The 22,676-nt window shown below is 37.4% G+C and overlaps 2 protein-coding genes across 6 annotated transcripts in view; both read right to left on the bottom strand.

Moving 5' to 3' along the window:
- Positions 1-1,275: 1,275 nt before the first annotated feature.
- LOC127860493 (inactive C-alpha-formylglycine-generating enzyme 2-like) lies at positions 1,276-9,631 on the bottom strand. Its single transcript, XM_052398594.1, has 9 exons — positions 9,495-9,631; positions 8,270-8,335; positions 6,369-6,471; positions 5,377-5,536; positions 4,650-4,800; positions 4,295-4,350; positions 3,353-3,437; positions 1,978-2,140; positions 1,276-1,606 (listed from the first exon to the last, which is right to left on the bottom strand). The coding sequence occupies exons 1-9, from the start codon at positions 9,628-9,630 to the stop codon at positions 1,405-1,407; spliced, it is 1,122 nt and encodes a 373-aa protein (XP_052254554.1). The 5' UTR covers position 9,631; the 3' UTR covers positions 1,276-1,404.
- Positions 9,632-13,721: 4,090 nt separating this feature from the next.
- LOC127859952 (uncharacterized) overlaps positions 13,722-22,676 on the bottom strand; it is a 47,636-nt gene continuing 38,681 nt past the window's right edge. For all 5 annotated transcript variants that reach the window (XM_052397606.1, XM_052397602.1, XM_052397607.1 and 2 more), the window contains 3 exons: positions 20,988-21,184; positions 19,841-20,042; positions 13,722-17,718 (listed from right to left, as the gene is read on the bottom strand). In XM_052397606.1, the coding sequence (XP_052253566.1) occupies positions 17,536-17,718; positions 19,841-20,042; positions 20,988-21,184 (582 nt within the window). In that variant the 3' untranslated portion in view covers positions 13,722-17,535. The remainder of the gene's footprint in view (positions 17,719-19,840; positions 20,043-20,987; positions 21,185-22,676) is intronic.

The raw sequence follows: 22,676 nt of genomic DNA, 5'->3' as shown, positions 1-22,676 counted from the left end.
TCTAGTGTATGTTACCATTGAGCTGGGTCTAATGTACTCTACATATGTGCTTTGTGTAGTGTATGGCACACTTGAGCTGTGTCTTATGTACTATACATATGTGCTTTGTCTAGTGTATGGTACACATGAGATGTGTTATATGTGTTTCGTCTGGTATAACGCTTCTAGTGTACTGTAGGAAAATTGCCATTCTTACTTGCTATGCTATGCTATCACTTTTATATCATGCTTTATTATGCTATTCTGTGCCTTGACATTTCGTACTGTATAATAATAGTGTGCTATGACATTTCTTGATGTATTATGATATGATATTACCTTTTGCACGTGCCATAATATGCTATGCTATGCTTTGATTTATCAATGTTGGTAAGTATAATATCACTTGTTTGAGCTACACAGAGTAATAAGGGATGTAACGCATTCATGTTTATAAATTTCAACACCATTGCACAGTTATCCCGCTTAATAATCGTTGATGGGTTTTAAAGGGATCTTTTCACGCTTTGGTAAATTGACAAAATTGAAAAAAGTTGTTTCAGATTCGTAAGTTTTCGTTTTAGTTATGATATTTGTGAGGAAACAGTAATACTGAACATTAACCATGCTATAATATAGCCATTATATGCATCTTTTGACGATTTTAAAACCTCAAAATTATAAAGCGTTGCAACGCGAAACGATTGAATAATTTGGAGAGTTCTGTTTTTGTCGTTAATTTTTTTGAAACTACGAAGATTGCTTATATAACGTATAAAATACGCCAAGATGTGTACACGGCGGAATAGCTCAGTAGGCTAATGCGTTTTTACTTCAGGACTCTGGCAGGACTCCAGGGGTCACTGGTTCGAAACCTGCTCCGGGCAATGTTCTTTTCCTTTTTTTTCTTGATTTTTTACTGGAGCTTTTACGATCCAATGTTTACATTTATCAATATAAAGCATTTAATGAATAAGTTAAAAAAATGCCAAAATCTGTGAAAAGGCCCCTTTAAGTGTTTCATCCGTTATTGTTTTGTACAAAAAACACCAACTTTATATTTAAGGCAAATGAAAATATATTTAGCGGTAAACTTAGTTCATAACGACAAAATTAGAAAAGTATGGTTGTGTATGTTTCCAAAATGTAAATGTTGCGAAATATGCGTATTATAATTCAGTTTCACTGTTTACATTTTTTATACAATTGTGTTTATCGAATCAAATGGTATATGCATGTTCATGCTAAGCGAATAAGAATATATTAAAGGTAATGCTAATACTAACAACACATCAATACAACTAAAAGTCAATTATACTGACTTACAAACTACGACATCCAGAGAAAAGTTACACAACTAACCATATCGTATACACCTACAGTGTCTTCTAGAGATTTTAAACCCGCATTGAACAAATGATGACGTCATAACTCTTCCTTCTTCCTGTTCGACCGTGGCGGTGGGAACGCCATCTCCTCCAGTCGGTGAATCTTGGGAGGCCGGCGCGTGGTAGTGGGGGTCTCCTTGGCTTGCTCGGTCATCCGCTGCCGCTGCACGAGGTGGGGAGCGCTCGCTGCGCATCGGAAGCCCACGTTGTGAGCGCTGTACGCGGGGACCTGGCCCATCCTATAATGATATTAACACGACATATAATTATACATAATTAAAAAATATATATATGATAGTAACAATTTTGCATGTATTCTATCAAAACATAATTATATATAAAATAAAATAATAACAATGTATTCATGACTTCTAATTATTTATCAAAGCAAATACTATTTATAACAGTCAAAATATGTAGTCGTTAGTACTAGACGGGCAAAATAGCCTTACGCGTTAGTATCCAATTTTTGGAGTGAAAAAAAAATTGTTCTACAAAAAGACTGTTGACTTAATCTAACAGTCTTAAAGATGTGGCAAATAACGGAGATGTGTTAAAAAATATTTATCAGACTTACAAACACTTCGAACACACACATGCACACACACACCTGTTCGCGGTACGGACGACGTAGTTGGCGGATCCGTCCTTCGTATCCATGTATGAGCCGCCTTTTAGCACGTACTTGAGCTCCTGCAACTTCCGGTCAACCACGCGCTCGTAGTAGCGGGTGCTCGTCCACTCCCATGCGTTACCCAACATGTCGTACATGCCTGTGGAAAGGACGTTGGCTTTTATAAAACAACAATTGTGGTTTGTCAGTGGTTTGTTTATTCTAGGTAGTTAACATAATTCGTTTAAAACTACGTTTCAACACGTATACCATAAATAGACAAATGACGAGAGCTGTAACAAAAACAGCGCACTCGGCCATTCACCCCTCTGATTGTATAACGTACGTTTTCAAATGCAATACAAACCTAGGTATGCATGTATGCTACACTTCGTACATCCAAACTCAAGTTACTGAGGGGAAAGTGTCCTTTTATTTATAGTAACAGTGGCATTGACCGCAATGATGTGCACTTTCACCATCGAACTTACCTACACAAAACGTTCCAGCACAAGATATCCACTTAAACAGAAGTTATTGAACTCAAATTTGCAAACATTTTGAGCAGCAAAGACATGACCCAATACAAGGCATAATTCTGCGAATGTGCAAGCTCGTGTAACGGAACTTGGTAAGTGACCCCACACCATGACCTCACATATGTAGAGTTTCAATTGAGTACCTGTATTAGAAACAGTGATATTGAGATGTTTAACGTTTACTTCAACCAGAGAATAACGCAGAATCCGATCTAGACCGAGACATTTCGGCTAGAAAAATAGCTTGGAACATTCGGTTAAAAACATAGCCCGAGCAGCATATAATTGTCTGTATGGGGCCTTTTCCAAGCATAGTGTTCATAAAAAGCAAAAAGTAAACTCCACAAACTTATTTAGTACAATAAACTTATCTCTTATGATGCGATATATTGTTAAACTATTTTTATCGAGAGCAATATTGGGTTCCGAATCTAGCCAAATATAAAAGTAGTTTTAAATTCGCGTTACAAGTCACATTTTTACACCAAATACATATTGTACTCGTACATAACATACATGCGTAATAATGTTTTATGTACATTGTGTTTATATGCTATCGAATGATCATTTCAAAACAGCTTCGATTGTTAAAGGCGTTGTTTAGTGGATATGGTGTCTGCCAAGTGACCTTGGGGTCATTGGTTCGATCCCCACTGTGGGAGCATTCTTTAGATGTTCCTAAAAGACACAAAGAACAGGTTCTATCCAGGAAACGGAATCGAAAGCGGTTCAATAAGCCTACGGCTTTCGATGCAATCGAGCTAAATAAAAATGTTTAAACTTAACTGCCTTTAACCTAAAGGCATTGGCACCATACAGGATCCCATACGTACTATTGTTATTCTGTGATGGGAAGGCGTCCACGGGCGAGAGTCCCGCCCAGCCGTCCAAAGCCGTATCGTCATCCGGGAACTTCCCCTGGGGTCAGTATTTGGACACATGAATAATCAAATGATATATAGGCGACGAGTATATTACCCCTTCACATAAGATGGTTTACGTAATGTCAAATGGCACCTTAATGCGAATGCAGGACCTTTCTACATAACGTTATGTCAAATGACACCTTATTACGAATGTATGGCCTTTCTAAATTACGTAATGTCAAATGACACCTTATTGCGAATGCAGGGCCTTTCTACATAACGTAATGTCAAATGACACTTTATGGCGAATGCAGGGCCTTTCTACATAACGTAATGTCAAATGACACCTTATTGCGAATGTATGGCATTTCTACATTACGTAATGTCAAATGAAACCTTATTGCAATTGTACGGCCTTTGTACATAACGTAATGTCAAATGACACCTTATTGCGAATGTATGGCCTTTCTACATTACGTAATGTCAAGTGACACTTTTTTGCGAATGAATGGCCTTTTTACATTGAAACCTGTAGTAAGAATAGGCTATAGTAATGCATATTTTTCCGTTGGGCCATTCCGATTTCATGCGATGTTACGCGCCATCGAGCTGGTGGATTTGTCATGTCAAAGCCAGAATTAATAAAAATACAATGTAACGTTTAAAAGGCCAATATAAAGAGAGATACATTGACGTTAATGTTTATGTACATGAGAGAAAAAACCCTGAAAATATTGTTTAACTGTCGGTGTACCAAATATGATGAGTATGTATACCATTGATGCACGTATACATTGACTTCAGCGTGCAATTCGTTGCATTGTTTAATTAGATGAGTTCGAAATATCATGAGTACGCTAAACATTCTATCGCATTTACTACACATTTTTAAAAGACGAATGTACTTACTTGCCAAACATTCATGCGGTTTTTCTTATATTTGTCGCCCCATGGATATTGAAGACCTGATGATAATGAGAAAAAGTGTTTGATAAATGAACAACTTACACTTATAAACGATAGCATAACTACATGTGTCTCGCAATTTCACCTGTGCAATCCGCACAGACTTATCTGTGACGACACTTTACGCTTTTATGGAATTATTCGGTTTTGTTTTTTTTTAAGAAAATTCAGCTTAAGGCGGAAAGTGTCGCCCGTTGCGGACTTCACATGCTAATCTGGGACGACACTGTACGCACATGAATTAAGCCCCGCTTTCATACAGCAAAGCTCATACATTTGTGTTCGTTTTTACAATTACCCGGCAGCTGCGCCCTGGCGGCGTACTCCCACTCCTCCTCCGTCGGCAGACGCTTGCCCGACCACTGACAGTAGGCCCTGGCGTCGTGGTAGCTCACGTGCACCACTGGGTAGTCAAGCCGCGTCCGCGCATGCGTACCGGGACCTTCCGGCTGCAATGAACACACTTTTAAATTCACTTTCAACTAACCAGTTTGTTTGTATATTCGTATAAGGGATATAACTTTATGATTTAATAATAAATGTGCTTACAAGCTCTCCTTGTGAATATGTACCTGCATGTAGTATTATATTTTTAACTGATCTGAGGTGTGGGTATTACTGGCTTGAATGTACATCGCTCTATCAAAACATATCAAAACACAGGTGCATGTTATAATATAACATGTGTATCCATTGATTTTTGCGTTGTTGGTTGGTCCCGCGTTCGGTCCATATCTTATATAAAATGAATGCATGTTGTTGTTTGACTTAAGAAAGTGTTTTGTAATGTTTCACGATCATTTACTTGTACTGATGTTCATAAAGCTCAACATATGCGACGACCAGCGCCCTCTGGTAATCAGCTAATGTTTGTTTACTGGAATGCGTGTGTGGGGTGGGGTGTTTGTGTTTTAAAATATTAATGCTTAATTAATTTGGGGAGATTTCCGTATGATACAAAATAAATGTGTTATGATATTTGTGCTGGTCTAATTGTTAAGTACAATCATGCCCCTCACACTTACCCTGTCCCATTGCGCTCCCTTCACTGCGAGCCACCAGGGATCGGCCGACTCGGAACTCCACCTACGGCGGATGAGATCCGACACGAGGCGCGCCAGCACCCAGCTGTAACCGTTAGTCTCGGCGGACGTCCGGTACTTCTTCTTTGCCATCTTGTACTTCCTGTGAGTCAGCGGCGGGGGTAGGGAAACAGAGTATGAACCTAATATGTGTCTTGTTCTAAGAAAATTTGGATTGATGCATGTGCGTAAAGTGTCGCCCCTGATTAGCCTGTGCAGTCCGCACAGGCTAATCAGGGACGAAACTCTGCGCTTGCATGGTATTTTTCGTTTAAATGAAGTCCCTTCTTACCGAAAATCTTGTATAGGCGGAAAGTGCCGTCTCTGATTAGCCTGTGCGGACTGCACAGGCTAATCTGGGAGGACACTTTACGCACATGCATTATGCCCAGTTTTCTCAGAACGCGACTCATATACTCGCTATAAGTGTAACTTAGGTACCAGATCATCGCTATATTTTTTAAGTCGGTAACATAAACTAGTATAACTATGATATGACATCATAAACTTCAGTCAGTGTTTCACAGAACATTTATTTTAGTTTTAAAGGTATCGTAATACTGTTTGGTACTGTTTGTAGATGGAAATTGCATTTTGTATTTGTTTTTAAGTGTTGTCATAAATACACATGTACACAAAGAATAATATGTGTTCCAGCGGCAAGTGTCAATAAGGGCTTGTAATGTAAAAATGAAAATCTATTACTGAGAAGATATGAGTGGTAACGACGCCGCCTTGTTTAAATTCGAATCTTAAACACTTTCGAAAGAACAATGTTGAAAATATAAACACAATTATTAACTATGTGCTTACTAGTATTTAAACCTGAGTTTGCGTGTTTTGTTTTTTTGCACATGCACACACATAAAACAGGAATTGTAGAACCATGTTACGTGTACAAAGTTTACTTGTGTTCTTTTATATAAATATCTCACCAAAACTGTGCCACAGTGACCGGATATGTGTCCATGTAGAATGGCCTCACCTCCGCCTGCCTGACCGGATATTCGCCGGTGTCCGATTGCGGATCGTTGATGCCTGGACCACGAAATAACCAAACATATGAGTCTCGATCTGTGAATATGGGGCTTAATGCATGTGCAATCTGGGAAAATGGGATTCATGCATGTGCGGTCTGGGAATATGGGGCTTAGTGCATGTGCGGTCGGTGAATATGGGGCTTAGTGCATGTGCGGTCGGTGAATATGGGGCTTAATGCATGTGCGGTCGGTGAATATGGGGCTTAGTGCATGTGCGGTCGATGAATATGGGGCTTAGTGCATGTGCGGTCGGTGAATATGGGGCTTAGTGCATGTGCGGTCGGTGAATATGGGGCTTAATGCATGTGCGGTCGGTGAATATGGGGCTTAATGCATGTGCGGTCGGTGAATATGGTGCTTAATGCATGTGCGGTCGATGAATATGGGGCTTAGTGCATGTGCGGTCGGTGAATATGGGGCTTAATGCATGTGCGGTCGGTGAATATGGGGCTTAATGCATGTGCGGTCGGTTAATAAGAGGCTTAATGCATGTGCGGTCTGGGAATATGGGGCTTAGTGCATGTGCGGTCAACACATGCTAATCAGTTACGATGCTTTCCGATTTAATGGAATTTTGCTTTTAAATGATCTATCTTCTCAACGAATATCCAATAAAATCGGAAATTGTCCCTGTGCCTGACTCTACAGGCTAAACATGGACGGCACTTTACGCTCATTCATTAAGCCAAGTTTTCGCAAAGCGAGGCCAACATAGATATACGGACTTATGCCAATATGTTATGATAAACCACGTTACTATATTTTTGAACTTATTTTAAACTAGTCGACGTTTTTATCGACTGTGTGCGTTAAAATAAAAGCCTAAAATGAGAAACGGTGACCATCAAGTACAAATTGAAATAACCCAGTCCGCTGCGAAAGCTGATGGTACCTCCGGGGTCAATCAATAAAGACCGTCATATTCACAAAGAGTTTAGCATAGATATCATACAAACTTTTGAAAGTCAGTTGTTTTTGTCCCCTACCGGTTTCATCGGAGGGGACTTATGCTTTGCGCTCTGTGTGTCCGTCAGTCTGTCAGTCCGTGAGTCTGTCACACTTTTCTGGATCCTGCGATAACTTTAAAAGTTCTTATTATTTTTTTTCATGAAACTTACAAGTTGGATAGATGGCAATTTAGACATTATGCACGTCATTTCATTTTGTTCCTACTTCAAAAATTGTGGTTGCTATGGCAACAAATATAAAATAATAATAATAATTTTTCTGACAATGGTGGATCCTGTAGGGGACATATAATGCTTGGCAATAGTCTTGTTTAAATTGCAATTATTAACTCGGATAAGGACCATTATTCTTATGGTGTTATTTCTCATTAATTCTCCTTGCGTGACAAATCTACTTACTTACTTACTTACTTACGCTCGATTGGTCACTATCGGTTCAGGTACAACCTAAAAGTACCCCGTACGAAAGTTATACTAAAAGGTACCGCGGTAATGGCCGGGTGCCCTTAAGCGTATTTTTGTTCCCGGAGTACAATATAGTTACTTAACCCATTTATGCCTAGCGTGTAGAAAAAAAGGCCTTGGCAAACAGCGTAGACCCAGATGAGACGCCGCATGCGGCGTCTCATCAGGGTCTACGCTGTTCGCTTAAAGGAATTTCTGTAAGAAATATTCTAAATATAGAAATGCATATACTAAACTACCCTTATTTTGGAAATAAATTGATCCAATTTAGAACGATGGGAGAGTCCACTAGGCATAAATGGGTTAAGTGTGACCGGCATACTTTTAGGTAGTACCAGAGCCGACAACGGTCACTACAAATACCGATGGTGAAGCGACCCCCAAACTGTTGACGCATGGAGTCCTTGAAGTCATAGTGCTGTTGTAGAACTGCAGAAAAAAAATGAGCCTCGCTCTGGTAAAACGGGATTTAATGCATGTGCGTACTGTGTCGCTCCAGCTAAGCCTGTGCAGTCTACACACGCTAACCAGAGACGACACTTTCCGATTTTTCTCGTTTATAGGAAGTCCCTTCTAAGCGAAAATTCAGTTTGTAAGGAAAGTGTTGTCTCTGATAAGCCTGTGCGGATAACACAGGCTAATCTGGAACGATGCTTTACGCACATGCATTAAACCCCTTTTTATATGGCGAGTCTCAAATGAACATGTAAAGAGGTGAAAAGTCGCATAAGTATCATTTGTTGAAAATACACGCATGCGTTATAAAGCGAAAATACTTTGATTATTATCATTTGAGAAAAAACGTACGTGTTATCAGGTGGGTATATAAGTACGTACGTTCATATCGGGTGGAAATGTATAAAACGATTCGAGAGGCAAACATTAGGTACCGACTATTAAACCCGTCTTCACAGAGTAAACGTTTAACGTAACATATAACCTGCCATATGCGCACGTGTGGGCTATGTGCATTACGTGCATTTTGTTACGTTTTGGTGACACCAAATTGATTTAAAGTCATTTCAGTTTCGAACTATAGGAAATTACATTCGATCTGTTCTGCATCCATCGTATTTCTCTGTTGTGTTTGTTTGGAAAGCATTTTTTTAATGCAAAACATTTAGAATTTGACTGATTAAAATATGTATCTTGTAGTTACCGTAGTATTTTTCAAGATTAAGAAAAAGTCATCTACATATTTTATTTTATTTTTTTGTAGTTAAAAAAGCTTAATAAAATTATACCAATTAAAGCAAAACAATATATTCCGTTATATCTATAAGAACACTTTCAAAACACAAACCTAATGACGTGTTCTGTGAGGGTGTTTAATGCTTGTGCGTAAAGTGTCGTCCCAGATTAGCCTGTGTTGTCCGCACAGGCTTATCAGGAACGACACTTCATGACTAAACTTGTTTTTGGTACGAACAGACTTAAGTGAAACGGAAAATATCATTAAAGCGTAAAGTATCGTCCCTGATTGACCTGTGCAAACTACACAGGCTAATCTGGAACGACATTGTTCGCGCATGCATTAAACCCTTTTTTCATAGAGCACGGCCCAATTATTTAACGTAAAAGAACTCACGCTTATCCACGTCATCACTACTCAGTGAAAATGAACAGTTAAAACTACTTGTTATAAATAAAAATAATTGTATAATTTTAAATCTAAAAACGAAAGACATTTTGATTATCGGAAGTAAAACTATCACTAAACGCATGCGCACTCAACACCGGATGTGCAACATGTCGTCTGACATATGAAAGGGGAAGTATTTTGTCCAATACTTGGTCAATATCTTTATTACTTGTAATCGCACAACATTTTGTTGTCGACAGCTGTTGCATTTGTTTTCCAAATGTTATCGTAACCAATAATTGATTATTTTGACTTGAAACACGTGTCTTTCGAAGATCCACGTCGTGTAAGGATACATATATAGAATGTTAAACGTGTCATACCTTGTTTGTACGGCCGTTTTCAAGTGAAGTGTAACCCGCTTTAGCAAAATTATTTTCTTACGTTATTTACTTTATTTTATTGAAGGCATTAAGTAGTGAACACAAATTCTTACGTTATCAATCTCGCTAAAAAGATAAAACCAGAACAAATGTCTGTCAAACTGTAAAACATGCCTTCGAGGAAAATATATTCGTTTTTATAAAGTATAGTAAACCGACGGGACCACAGGTACTCGAAAAAATGTGTCGGTCGTTTTTTTATAAGAACCAAAAAAAATTCAAATACCTGTGTACAGGACTCAATTATTTAGCAAAATGTTACCCATAAAGATTCGTCGAATTCAAATCTTTAGTTCTGCACTCACTTAAAATTCAAGGAATCCGAACGACCTGACAATATGTGCCCAAATCTTAATGAAAGTTGCATGCAAAGTTTCATGCAGTTCCGGTCATTAGGCGTAAAAAATAGATTGTTTGTTTCCGGAGGCCCGACCCTACTTATTTTTTTGCCGCCGGTCCGAATCTTTTGTTAGGCCAAAATTCGACGAAATCGGGACAGCGTATTTTTCGGCGCCGCTAAATAAACTTTCAACGTTATCCGCATATTTTTTTCGGCGCCGTACATTAAACTTTAACATAAACAAGATTGCGGCGCCCAGCGCCAGCTCGTTGGTCGCTGCATCCTCAGTTCTTGCGTTAACATTTTTAAAATGCCAAGATATGGAGGAGCAGAAACATAGCAACGCGAGTTACGCGACGCATTTTTGTTTGTTTAATAGTGATAATATTTTAATCAATTCACGTTTGTAATCGAGTAAAACTAGCAACGCCAGTTAAACGATTAGAAAAAAAATTTGCGAATTTTTCGGAATGAAAAACGGTGAAACTAAACGTTTTATAAATTGTGAAATTGCCGTTTTTGACAATTTTGAGCATAAAAAAATGTCCGTTTTTAGAGTTATACATCGCAATTTTTGTAAAAAAAACTCGCGGCCTTTAAGATTTGTTAATTGTCCGTGTCAAAATGTCCTTCCACGGCCAGTCTCAAAAAAGGGAAAAACCCGGACCGTATGCGTTTGTTTATATGGTGCAGTAGTTTCATATTACCCCATCCACTTATTTATTAAATATTAAAACTTTGTATGACTTGGGACAAAGTTGGGTGAAGGGATGGGGGATTGAGCTATGCTGGCATGGGCCCATGGGGAACCTCTGCCCGATTTTTTCAGAGGGCTGGACTTTGTTTTTTTAGAGGAATTTTTTTACTACAGGTATAAAATTTAGATTTGTTTCTGAATAGCCTTTCTAAAAAATCATACAAGAAATATAATACCACACCTGGTTTGATTGGGTCTGTTCATGGTGATAATGTTAAATGCAACACCACTCGCGTTCCCCTAGCATCGCTTTTGAGGTATTTAATATATTATAAATAATATAGTATATACTCCATGATCCCAAAGGACCAGAAAGTATAACAACACTGAATCCCTAAATACACTCAGGACCAAGCTGTGACTTGTAATAGTTATGCCTTTAATTGGTCATAAACTGGACTATTAAAGCCGTTGTCAGAAGTCAATATTAAACTAGGAAATAAGGAAAGCAACAAATGCAATATTAATGAACAGCAAGTTTTTATTTCATAAAATTATTTAAATACAGCCATATAGCATTACATACATCATCAAATATATTGTACATACAGTTGTACAAAAAATGAGTAGAAGCTGCACCATGTACGACATTTTCTATAAAAAAAATAAAATAATTTGCCTACCTACCCAGGGCTTTTCACCCTTATATAACGGGGCCGAAATTCGACCCCTTCCCAATTTGAAAATAAGGTGTTTTTTTCCCACAATTGATAGAGGAATTTTCCAAATTGTAAAAAAAAATTTTTTTACTTAGACATATTGGGCATCTCCCAAACTGTAAGCAATTAGCACTTATATGATTAAGAATGCACCACAATGTATCTTTTAATACTTCTGCACAATGAAAAAGACCCTGTTGCATAAACTTAAAAACACGGTCTTCCAAAAATTAGCAGTTATCGCGCAAGAAATTCCCAATTTGAAAGGCAAGGGCCTCTTCCCAATTTCCTGATGAAAAGCCCTGCTACATACCCTATTTTTTTGGCCATGTCAGCGGAAACAATACTTTTTAGGCCTTACTTCCAGGGATCTCGCAGGGTAACGAACGATCCGTTCAGAACATTACATAATCATCATTAAAATTCATATGGTAATAACTCCCTGGAAAATAATTGGACCAGTGCGACCAGAAAATGCTGCATTTCAAAGTTTCATCAAATGCAGATCACTAGTGTCCGAGATCTCGCGCGGAAAGAAAAAAAAGCACGTTCATAACTCCCTGAAAAATCATTGGACCTGAAAGTCCTGATGAGGACGCGCATTTTATAATCAAGGGGCAAAAACTTGATAAAAAAATAATTGGACATTAATGACCTGACAGGAATGCACGTGCTCACCTTATAATGATGCTGCATATGAAATTGCATCGAATTCGAGTAATTTGTGTCTTAGATCTCGTAATGATCAACCGGTATGGCGGACGGTAGGACGGACTTCAATAGAAAACGTGTGTCAGTCACAAAACAAAAACACACATTTGACATATGAATGACAAATTATTGTTTTGTTTTGTGACTGACAACCTTTTTCCATTGAAACCGGTATTATTACTGAAACTCAATGATGCACGCGGATATTTATTTTCAATTGCTTTCTGTGTATTTCAAGTTAGATTTAATAATCAAGTATACTAGTATACATATTTTGGGCATTTAGCATGAAATCAAAATATTAGATTGTCCTGTTTTGCGATTTGTGCTCTTTATGTTTTAAAGACATTCGAAATATATTCATAATGTTTGTTTATTCAGCGGAGGCATACATGTCTGTAACCTGTTTTCGTTTATCAGTCACAACTACAGTTATCACCAAAGGTAATTCTGCATCTGCACTTTGACACAGCTAAAGGGTTTGGGCAATAAAGGTGCGGTATTGTCAGCTTTTACCTATAGTAAAACCGTGACCTTACATGTTGCAAGCGAGATATAAACCGTCTCATGCAGATGCCAAGTCATAGAAAAATCCGTCAAAGTATGGAAGTTCGAGCTTGCACAAGCTAATTATGTTTTGGACTTGCAGTTTGACGTCAGTATGACGCCAATATAAAATTTAGAAGATTATGTCGCAAATAACACCTTGGTCTTAGAATTCTTATCCAAAACGCATGGAAATAATCAAAGGGCAATAACTTCAAGTACGAAGTGCAGAGTATTCGTTCATACTTCCCTTAAGTTCCCAGGTGTATTTTCCTATGAAGTTTCCAGTTTGTTGCTTTAATAGTCTTAAAGAGTTTTACTCCGGACTAGCGAAGCAGATGCCGTCGACACCGAGAGTAGCGATAAAAGTTACAACTACGGTTAGATGTTGTCTTGTTCTGCCTCGCTCGGAGAAAACGGAGTTTCATCCATGTGCGTAAAGTGTCGCCCCAAATTACCATTTGCAGTCGGCACAGGCTTGTCTAAGACGACACTTTACGCATATGCATTTAACCCCGTTTCCTCAGAGCGCGGCATATTTGACAAACTACTTCTAAATAATGAGTAGGGTATATTAATCGATGGTTTGCAAAAACAATACAAGTACAAATACCTTGACAGTACTCCAGCTGGCCAATGGACATAACAGTATTATTTGTATGGGACTGCGATATGTGAGAAAATGTTGTTTCAAACAAAACAGTAGATATCATTAAGGACTGTACACTTGAACCTTGTGTGGACTTTGGGTTGAAGAAAATAAGGAGATTCTGGGCATTTGGAGGCAATAGGTTTTAATACTTGCGAATATATCTATATAAAGGCATTTACACAGAAGTGGATATATCTCACCTTGATTATACAGGTTAATGGAAGTATGTTTACATATGTAGACTTTAGTATGCTTAATAGCATACATAATTACTAATGTTGGATAAATAACATTCAAATAACAATATATATTTTCTCGAAAAAAAAATATAGTCGCAAATGATTTTATACAACCAATTTTAGTAAAGATACACATATATAAAAATATAACACAACCTGACAATGAAACAGCGGGTAGACATAAAACATGTATACCCGCAGACTAATACTAATTGCAAAGAAAGATATATACAAAAATTTATCCAACACTCGCATTTGGTTTCCATGGAAACTGCAGGGTATACGGCTGAAGGTATATATGATCACCCCCCAATTTCACTATCCTAAGAGAGGTTTCAATAAACCCTTGTCAGATACTAACTATTGCATGGATTGCATTGTTTCTACATTTCCAAGACCCAAGAGCTTATTGAAACATTATCCGGGCATCCTCAAACTATTTCCAAAGACAACAAGGTTGTTGTAAAAGCAGATACAATTTTAATGCACACTTCAAAAGCTAGGTTGATAAAAATCATCCGGAGATTCAAAAATTCCATACAAGCATGTAAATCGTTTTGAGAGGACTGCTACGAAAACTAGTAATTATAAATGAGCCGCGCTTTGTGAAAATGGGGTTGTATGCATGTGGGTACAGTGTTGTCCCTGATAAGCCTGTACGGACTGGACAGGCTAATATGGGACGACACTTTCCACTATTATGATATTTTTCGTTAAACCCTTTGCATGCTGGGAAATTTGTTGTCTGCTAAAATGTCGTCTGCTGAATTTCTACAATTAGGATTTTCTTCGTTTTTTTTTCTCCAAAGAATACTATCAGAATTGTTCTGTGGCGTCTCATCTGGATCCAAACTGTTTGCAAAGGCCTTCAAAATTTGGTTCCCGCACTGAAAGGGTTAAACAAAGTCTCTTCTCAGCAAAAATCAAGTTTATGTGGAAAGTTTTGTCCCTGATTAGCATGTGCAGACTGCACAGGCTAATCTGGGATGACACTTTACGCACATGCATTAAAACCCCTTTTCACAGAGCACGGCTCAGTGTATTGCAACGAAGAAGAAATAAAGTTGAATGATATGATACAATGCGAAAATGACTTAAATACTTTTATATGAAACTCAACAAAATGGTATATAGATAAATACAAAGGTATCAAGAAAACAGTTTTCATTGGATATTTTGTACAAGAATCAGAACACAAAATTAGGTGGGATTATTTTGCTCAGTTGTCAAGAATACTATTTGTTTCTGTATGTACAACTCAGTTACATGAAATCGAACTTTAAAGGGGCTGTCAACCACGACAACGAAGAAAAGAAAAGTTGTAAAATACAGTATTTGTTTACAATTATTAGTTTATATCGATTAAAATATCACAACTGGTATATTACATTACTTGCAAAAAGTTGTTCATATTTTCAGTATATTCGGTATTAAATTTTACTGGGTATGTGTACCAGGTAACTACCAGTTAACTATAAAAGACGCCAGTAGATTGATCATCATCGTCACGTGGTAAACCAAGTAATGCAAATTGTGCATGCATAGTGAACTGTATATATTTTATATATAAAATGATCAATCTACTTGCGTCATTTATAGTGTGTATATCGTTATGTCACCTATTTTCGCGATGTACTTTCTATTTCACATTGCGAAATTGTATTTACAAATATACTGAAGTATGAACTTTTTTCAAGTAATGTAATATACCAGTCGTGAAATTTTAATCAATATAAACTAATAATTGTATAAAAAAACGGTATTTTAGAACTGTTATTTTTTCGTCATTCAAGGTTGACAGTCCCTTTAAATATAATTAAAATAAATTGATCTCTGCAAATGCATTAAAGTTTGTTTTCCCACAGTGCAACCTGTATGCCTCGCATCCTTCAAAATGGGTCTTATGCCAAATACAGCGTAGCCCAAGACAAGCATACCCAATCACACAGTCAGCTCAGGAGCAAAACTGTCCGCAAAAGGTCATGTACGGTTTGTGGTGTCATTAACCGACACTGAATAGGGTAGCTCCTAACCAGACTGCGCGAATGCAGGCTCGGCCGGAGCTATGCTGACTGCATATGGCATAAGACCCATTTTAGCATGATGCCACTCACTTGAGCTGATGTGTCAGAAAACAGACTTAATGCATGTGTCTAAAGTATTGTTGTTTTTTTTGTTTTAGATTAGCATGTACAATCCCCACAGGCTTAAATGGGACTAAACTTTCTGAATATTTGATTGAATAATTGATTCTTTTGAAATAACTATACAACATTTACAAGCATTTTTTAATACTTTTTATAAAGCCTTATAAAGGAAAACACTAAGCTTAACAAAACTGGCCATATGTTCACAAAACCTTTTATTGCCATTGGCAACAACAAAAATACTTTAAGAGATATAGATTTTAACTGGCACTTACAATTTATTTTAATGATATTGATTGAATATGGCTTTTTATAATAACAACTTATATAAATGTAAATTCCTTGACATTGATTTTCACTTTTGCCATACATTTTTTTATATGAACATCAAATTATAAAAATTAGTGACAAAAAAAAGAGAAAAAATCAATGTCACATGCAATTGAAAATTGATATCAAAATGTTTTGTGAACACATGGCCTAGTGTATTATTGTTGGATAATGCAGTAAAACAAGTGAATACAATTTGCACACAAGAAAAATTATGAAAATGCATGATAAAGAACATATATAGGCAAAGTTCAGAAAAAACAACAACATTCATTTGGAAGCCAAGTTTAAAATCTATCAAATATTTAAGAAAACGTTAACAAATTTTAAATGCATAACAAAAATTCTGAAATCAATTAAAAATTATTCATTAAATGTAACATTTATCTACCAAGTATTGACCCATGTCAAGAAAAAAACAATTTTATTTTCTACTATTTATCTCCGTGCTTCTAAAACAAGCCTCTGATTTGCCTGTATAATAAAATGCTGTGCTATCAAGTGAAAAGCATACATGTATGCGTACAGTGTTAAACAAAATTTACCATACAAAATTGAGGCAAGAGTAACTACCTAAACATGTCTGCCAGTCAAAACATTACGAAATATCGCTACCACTCTTGCCGACATTTAGTGTGTATTTCATGATAGTCAAACATAACACAGGACCATTCTCAAATAACACAATGCACCAAGTCAAAGAACATCTCCAGCAAGAATCAACAAGAAATAATATTAAAGGAATGATTTTTTACAGCTGCAGTGTCATGGTATGTGTGACATAGTACCGTATCCATAGCAACAATACAGGCTATATGTACATCCTGACAGCTGAACACAAGGCTGTTCTATCCGTTCTTCATTTGTAAATTAGATACATGCACTTTACCCCTGTCCATGTAAAAATGGCCATAACAATTCACTTACAATTAGATTTCTTAAAATAATTTGCTTCACATAACATCTTAAAATTTACCCACAATCACTGCTTTGTTCATTTGCTAAAGAGGCAAAATTTCTCATAAAGGCAGATCTTTTTCTTTTCCCTTTTTCACAGGAAAAAAAGCAACAGTTTTGCCAGAAAGAAAAAAAAGAAATCCTCCATCTAAATAACAATTGTATCACACAACGAATACATGTGTTGATAGTAAAAAAAACATGAAATAAGGTTTCAATAAAAAAATTCTGCTGCTGACATAACAAATCTAGCTCCCTGTCAGTGCCTAGAGTTCGTCCTCTGAAATGTAAGGCCCGTCAAACGACTTGATGATGGTCTTCATGACGGCGGCTGCTGCCAGGGCGGAGTAGGGCTGCCACTCCTTCTTCTGCATGCCGTCGCTGTAGTCCGAGATTCCACGGATGAACATGAAGCTCTCCTTTACACTCCCCACAATACCCTCCAGGACCTGAAACACGGAGCAATAGGAATTCATTCACTTGTTTCTTTACATACGCATACAATTATTTATCATATCACCGCATTTATATCTGCCTGATATAACGTTGTCCTGATATATTTTTTTATATCATGGTCAACAGGAAGTTCTTATCAGTCATGTGTGGAGGATGGTCATATTACTCAAAACCAACTATAAAGTAATCATTTTTAGTAAAATCGAATCAGATTCAACAAAACAAACAATTTGATACCATGATGTAATATATTTTAAACACAACATGCAACACAAACAGAGAAACATTTTTTGACAAATTAAGCGCGCATGCTCATAAAGGCATTATTAACACGTCAAACGACAAAAGTCATATTCTTTCCTGGCTAAAACTGCAGCTGTAAGCGATTTTTTCATTATTTCTTTAAAATTGGGGATGTGGAGGTATGATAAACAGAACAAGAGATGTGTTTGTCAGAAACACAATGCCCCCTATTGCGCTGCTTTGAAGCCATAAATTGACCTTTGACCTTGAAGGATGACCTTGACCTTTAACCACTCAAAATGTGCAGCTCCATGAGATACACATGCATGCCAAATATCAAGTTGCTATCTTCAATATTGCAAAAGTTGTGAAGAAGGTTAAAGTTTTGGTTAAAGTTTTTGAATTTGTTTTTTTGACCTTTGACCTTGAAGGATGACCTTGACCTTTCACCACTCAAAATGTGCAACTCCATGAGATACACATGCATGCCAAATATCAAGTTGCTATCTTTAATATTGCAAAAGTTATGAAGAAGGTTAAAGTTTTAGTTGAAGTTTTTGAATTTGTTTTTTTGACCTTTGACCTTGAAGGATGACCTTGACCTTTCACCACTCAGAATGTGCAGCTCCATGAGATACACATGCATGCCAAATATCAAGTTGCTATCTTCAATATTGCACAAGTTATGACCAAGGTTAAAGTTTTGGGACACACACACACACACATACAATGATAGACAGGCCAAAAACAATATACCCCCAATCTTTCGATCCGGGGGCATAAAAACAGGCTACTGCCTGATCTTTGTGTAATATACCAGGCATCGTCACGAAAAATTAAATAACATTATATTATTCTATTAAAAGCCTTGCCTGATATTTTACAAAATGATCAGGCAGTAACCTGTTATTCTCTATGTATTAGATAAAAGTTTTAAATTAGTTTAAACATATTTATTGCATCAAATATGCATGCGATTGGATTACAAGTTTTTGCAACGATATTTGGATCCTCCCCCAGATAATCATATAACATAAATTGCTAAAATACATTATTTATAGTTCAACAACACAATCAGTAAGTAAGAAAACATTGTTAAGTTATTGAGAATACATGTAGTTATCTTCTATTGTATGTATGTTATTGAAAATTGCATACAAAATTTGAAATGCCTGTACCGTTCTGAAATGTTTTAAATCAAAGTCACAAAATTTCAAGAAAAAAGCAACAAAACACTTTAAAATATCACTTTTGAGGGGTTTTTTTTCTTCAAAATTCTCAATTCAATGGCTGAAGGCCCTAAGGCATCCACTTTAGACCTAAAGGAACTAAACCATTGTGAGAATGTAATATTCACAAAGTTTCACTTTAAACAAATAATGCTTATCAAGGGCACCAAGCATGTGTTAAGTCAGACAAAATACCCAGAGAATGCAATTTTTAATGTTACACGCTTTTTTGTGATTACTGCATTCAAAGTGACTTCTAGTGTTTAAAAGATTAACTATTGCAACAGATTGAGCTGTCTTGTAAACTGATGAGACAAGGCACCCTTGCATGATTTATATTACATGTAGCTTCCAGCGTAGCTCCTGACCTAGATTTGGCAATTGCACACTTGACTTACCTGAAAGTTGCACTGATTTTCATTGCTTTTCTTTCAATATTTTTAAATTCCAATACCAGTATTCAAGAAAATAAAAATATTGCAATTAAAATATCTCTTTTAATTGAGATACAGAAAAGCATACAAATTTGACGATTGTTCTTTTCTTATATTTAAAAAAAGGCAATTCAAACAAATACACAAGTTTATTGCCATTGGAAACTGCCTTCATTCGGCAGTAAAACTTGGCCAATGCAATTTCTGACCTGGTCAAACTGGCAGTCGAAGCATTGTAAATTGTTTCTTGCTGCGTAGTCCATTCGCAGGTCATCATCATGGGCAAACTTAGCTCCTGCTCCTATGGCCCCGTACAGGATCTTGGGCCATCCCTGGCGCTCATCAAGGCCCTCTGGGTGTTGGGGATGCTGCATCTCAATCACATTACCCTCTCCAATCGTCAGTGTCAATCTGGAATATATAAACATAGGAAATAATAAGTTATGGTCCTATCGTTGTGTAATACATCATTAGAGAATAAAAGAACAACGAGGCTTGCAAGGCCTTTGTTTTTATCCATGCCAAGCCTGATATATTACACAACACTGTACAAGTTACATGTTTTTATTTTATCACACCCCTACCTCCCAATTTTAATAGAAACAAGAGCTCTGCGGTCTGAGAAAGATGCCCCCCAAACAGGGCCTTGACACCCATCACTCAACCCTTTGATGATATACCAAACAGAAACAAATTTAACACTTAATGTCACAGTGACCTTGACACTTGAACTAGAGACCCCAATTTCAATACCCTAGATGGGAGTTAAACAAAATATTGGAATCTAAAAAAAAACATTTTTTTTTTGAAACCTTCCAATGGGAATTTTTAGCCCCCATTTGGAAAAAATATATACTTTTTTCTATTGGGAATAAGGCTTATTACCAGACCCAATTATGAATGAAAAACACTGCCCTCCCAACGAACCTATCAGTGGCAGGGGCAGGCCTGTTGTACTCTGCCTCCTGTACACCAAGCCCCTCTGCTCAGTGCCACAAACCCTCCAAACGAACCTATCAATGGCAGCAGCAGGCCTGTTGTAATCTGCCTCCTGTACACCAAGCCCCTCTGCTCAGTGCCACAAACCCTCCAAACGAACTTATCAGTGGCAGCGGCAGGCCTGTTGTACTCGGCCTCCTGTAAACTGAGCCCCTCTGCTCAGTGCCACAAACCCTCCCAACATACCTATCAGTGGCAGCGGCAGACCTGTTGTAATCGGCCTCCTGTACACCGAGCCTACTGCTCAGTGCCACAAACCCTCCCAACGTACCTATCAGTGGCAGCGGCAGGCCTGTTGTAATCGGCCTCCTGTACACGGAGTCCTTCCGCTCTGTTCCACAAACCCTCCCAACGTACCTATCAGTGGCAGCAGCAGGCCTGTTGTAATCGGCCTCCTGTACACTGAGCGCCTCCAGTCCCTGTGTGATGTACTTCTCCCAGGGCGAGAATGCACGCCTCTCTCTCGTCTCCTGGATCCTTCTCACCACCTCCTGCAGACTCTTGTCCTTGGGTTTGAAGGACTTTGTCTTGTAGTGGAGGCTTTGATCTTTCTCCTGTCAACAGAAAATTGCTGATTTTACAGTGTGTTTTTTTCTCAACATTTTTGGAATGGGGCCGGGTGGCTTTGGATTGGGAAAATGTGCGGCGTTTTGACTAAAATTGGGAAATTGGTGTTGTTGTTTTGCTAAAAACTGCTTCAAAATTGAGAATACAAGTGTTTCCAGTATTATATTGACTAAGGTTCAACTTATATAAATGGGAGTTGAACAAAATATTGAGATCTAAAAAAAAAGTTGTTGTCTTTTGGAAACCTTCCTCCCATTTGGGAAAAATATATACTTAGGATAAGCGGACACGATTTTGAATGAAAAAACAACAACAACAACAGTGTTATACTAAAGACAGATACTAGGGAACATTGGTGCAGTCTGGTCTGGAAATAGCCTGTCCGCTGTTAAGTTATGCAAGGCTGTGTGGTCTCATTTGCAAATTGGGGAACTCCTAGACAGAAAATACTATTGGGCAACAGCTAGATTGGACACATCTCAAATAAGAACCATTATTTCATGACACAGCTCATGTGCAACTGGGTTCTGCCCCAGCCTTGTCTTTAAAATGACTTGAAGAAACTTATGTTAGTGTGAACTTCAAAGTTGGTCCTCCCATTCCAGAGGCTGCATAATAAGAGGAAACCAGCCTCTCTGCCTAATTAACGTACTTGGGGGCTGTTTCATCAATAATTACGTATTTTTATACGAACGTAAATTATGTACCGAGATTAATGTAGAGTTTACGATTTTACATAAACTCCGTTTCATCAACGAAATCCTAAATGCAACATACATAAAATACGACTACTTAAATATATGTATTTTGTAACCGAAAAAAATAGTGACACAGTTTGAAAAATTGCATGACGTAATTTTCGCGCGTTCTGTCAGCTAAGGAAAACATCGCATGGATAATTTCAAATTAAAGCTGCATTTTCCAATGATATATTTTTCACTGAAATAGTTTCGACTTTGGTACGGTCTTGTGGTTTGGGGGGAAAGTTGGGAGTAAAACCCCACCTGTCCCGTATTGTGACCACCAACCAAATTCATATGCTTCAGTAATGAGAATTGAACCTGGGTTGCCAAGGTCAGAAGCATATGGATAGCCTGGAAAACAGGGACAGCTGTATGACGATAACAACAACAATTAATAAAATAGACTTGGATAGCTTAAACATTTCTCTATTTTGCCTCAACATCAATTAACCTAGGCCTGTTTTCACAAAACAGTTCTTCTACATAAGAATAAAGCATACTGTAAAACCATTAAATTTCGTGTGGTACGAAATTTCGTGGATTTCTTTGGTCCGCTGAACCATGAATTCAAGTACCAACGATTATTTATACATTTTTTAATCCGACATCGGTCATTTTGCGAATGTCATTTCCGACAATTTCTTTTGTTGTCCCTTATCCGAGATATTTTTGTAATAGTTACTTCACTTTAGTAGGTCACATTACACTATATCTTGACTAATTAAAATATATTTCT

The sequence above is a fragment of the Dreissena polymorpha genome, chromosome 15 (genome assembly GCF_020536995.1).
Source record: "Dreissena polymorpha isolate Duluth1 chromosome 15, UMN_Dpol_1.0, whole genome shotgun sequence".
Taxonomy (NCBI): domain Eukaryota; kingdom Metazoa; phylum Mollusca; class Bivalvia; order Myida; family Dreissenidae; genus Dreissena; species Dreissena polymorpha.
The sequence above is the reverse complement of the archived record's forward strand: the minus strand, read 5'-3'. Positions and strand labels throughout refer to the sequence as shown.

Bases quoted from the DNA above. Each gene is read 5' to 3' on its own strand.
- LOC127860493 (XM_052398594.1), bottom strand. From the start codon at position 9,630: ATGCGTTTAGTGATAGTTTTACTTCCGATAATCAAAATGTCTTTCGTT. The intron at 4,801-5,376 runs GTAAGTGTGAGG...TGTTCATTGCAG, and splicing joins AGGGAGCGCAATGGGACAGG to CCGGAAGGTCCCGGTACGCA. The intron at 1,607-1,977 runs GTGTGTGTGTGC...ATATCATTATAG, and splicing joins GTCGTCCGTACCGCGAACAG to GATGGGCCAGGTCCCCGCGT.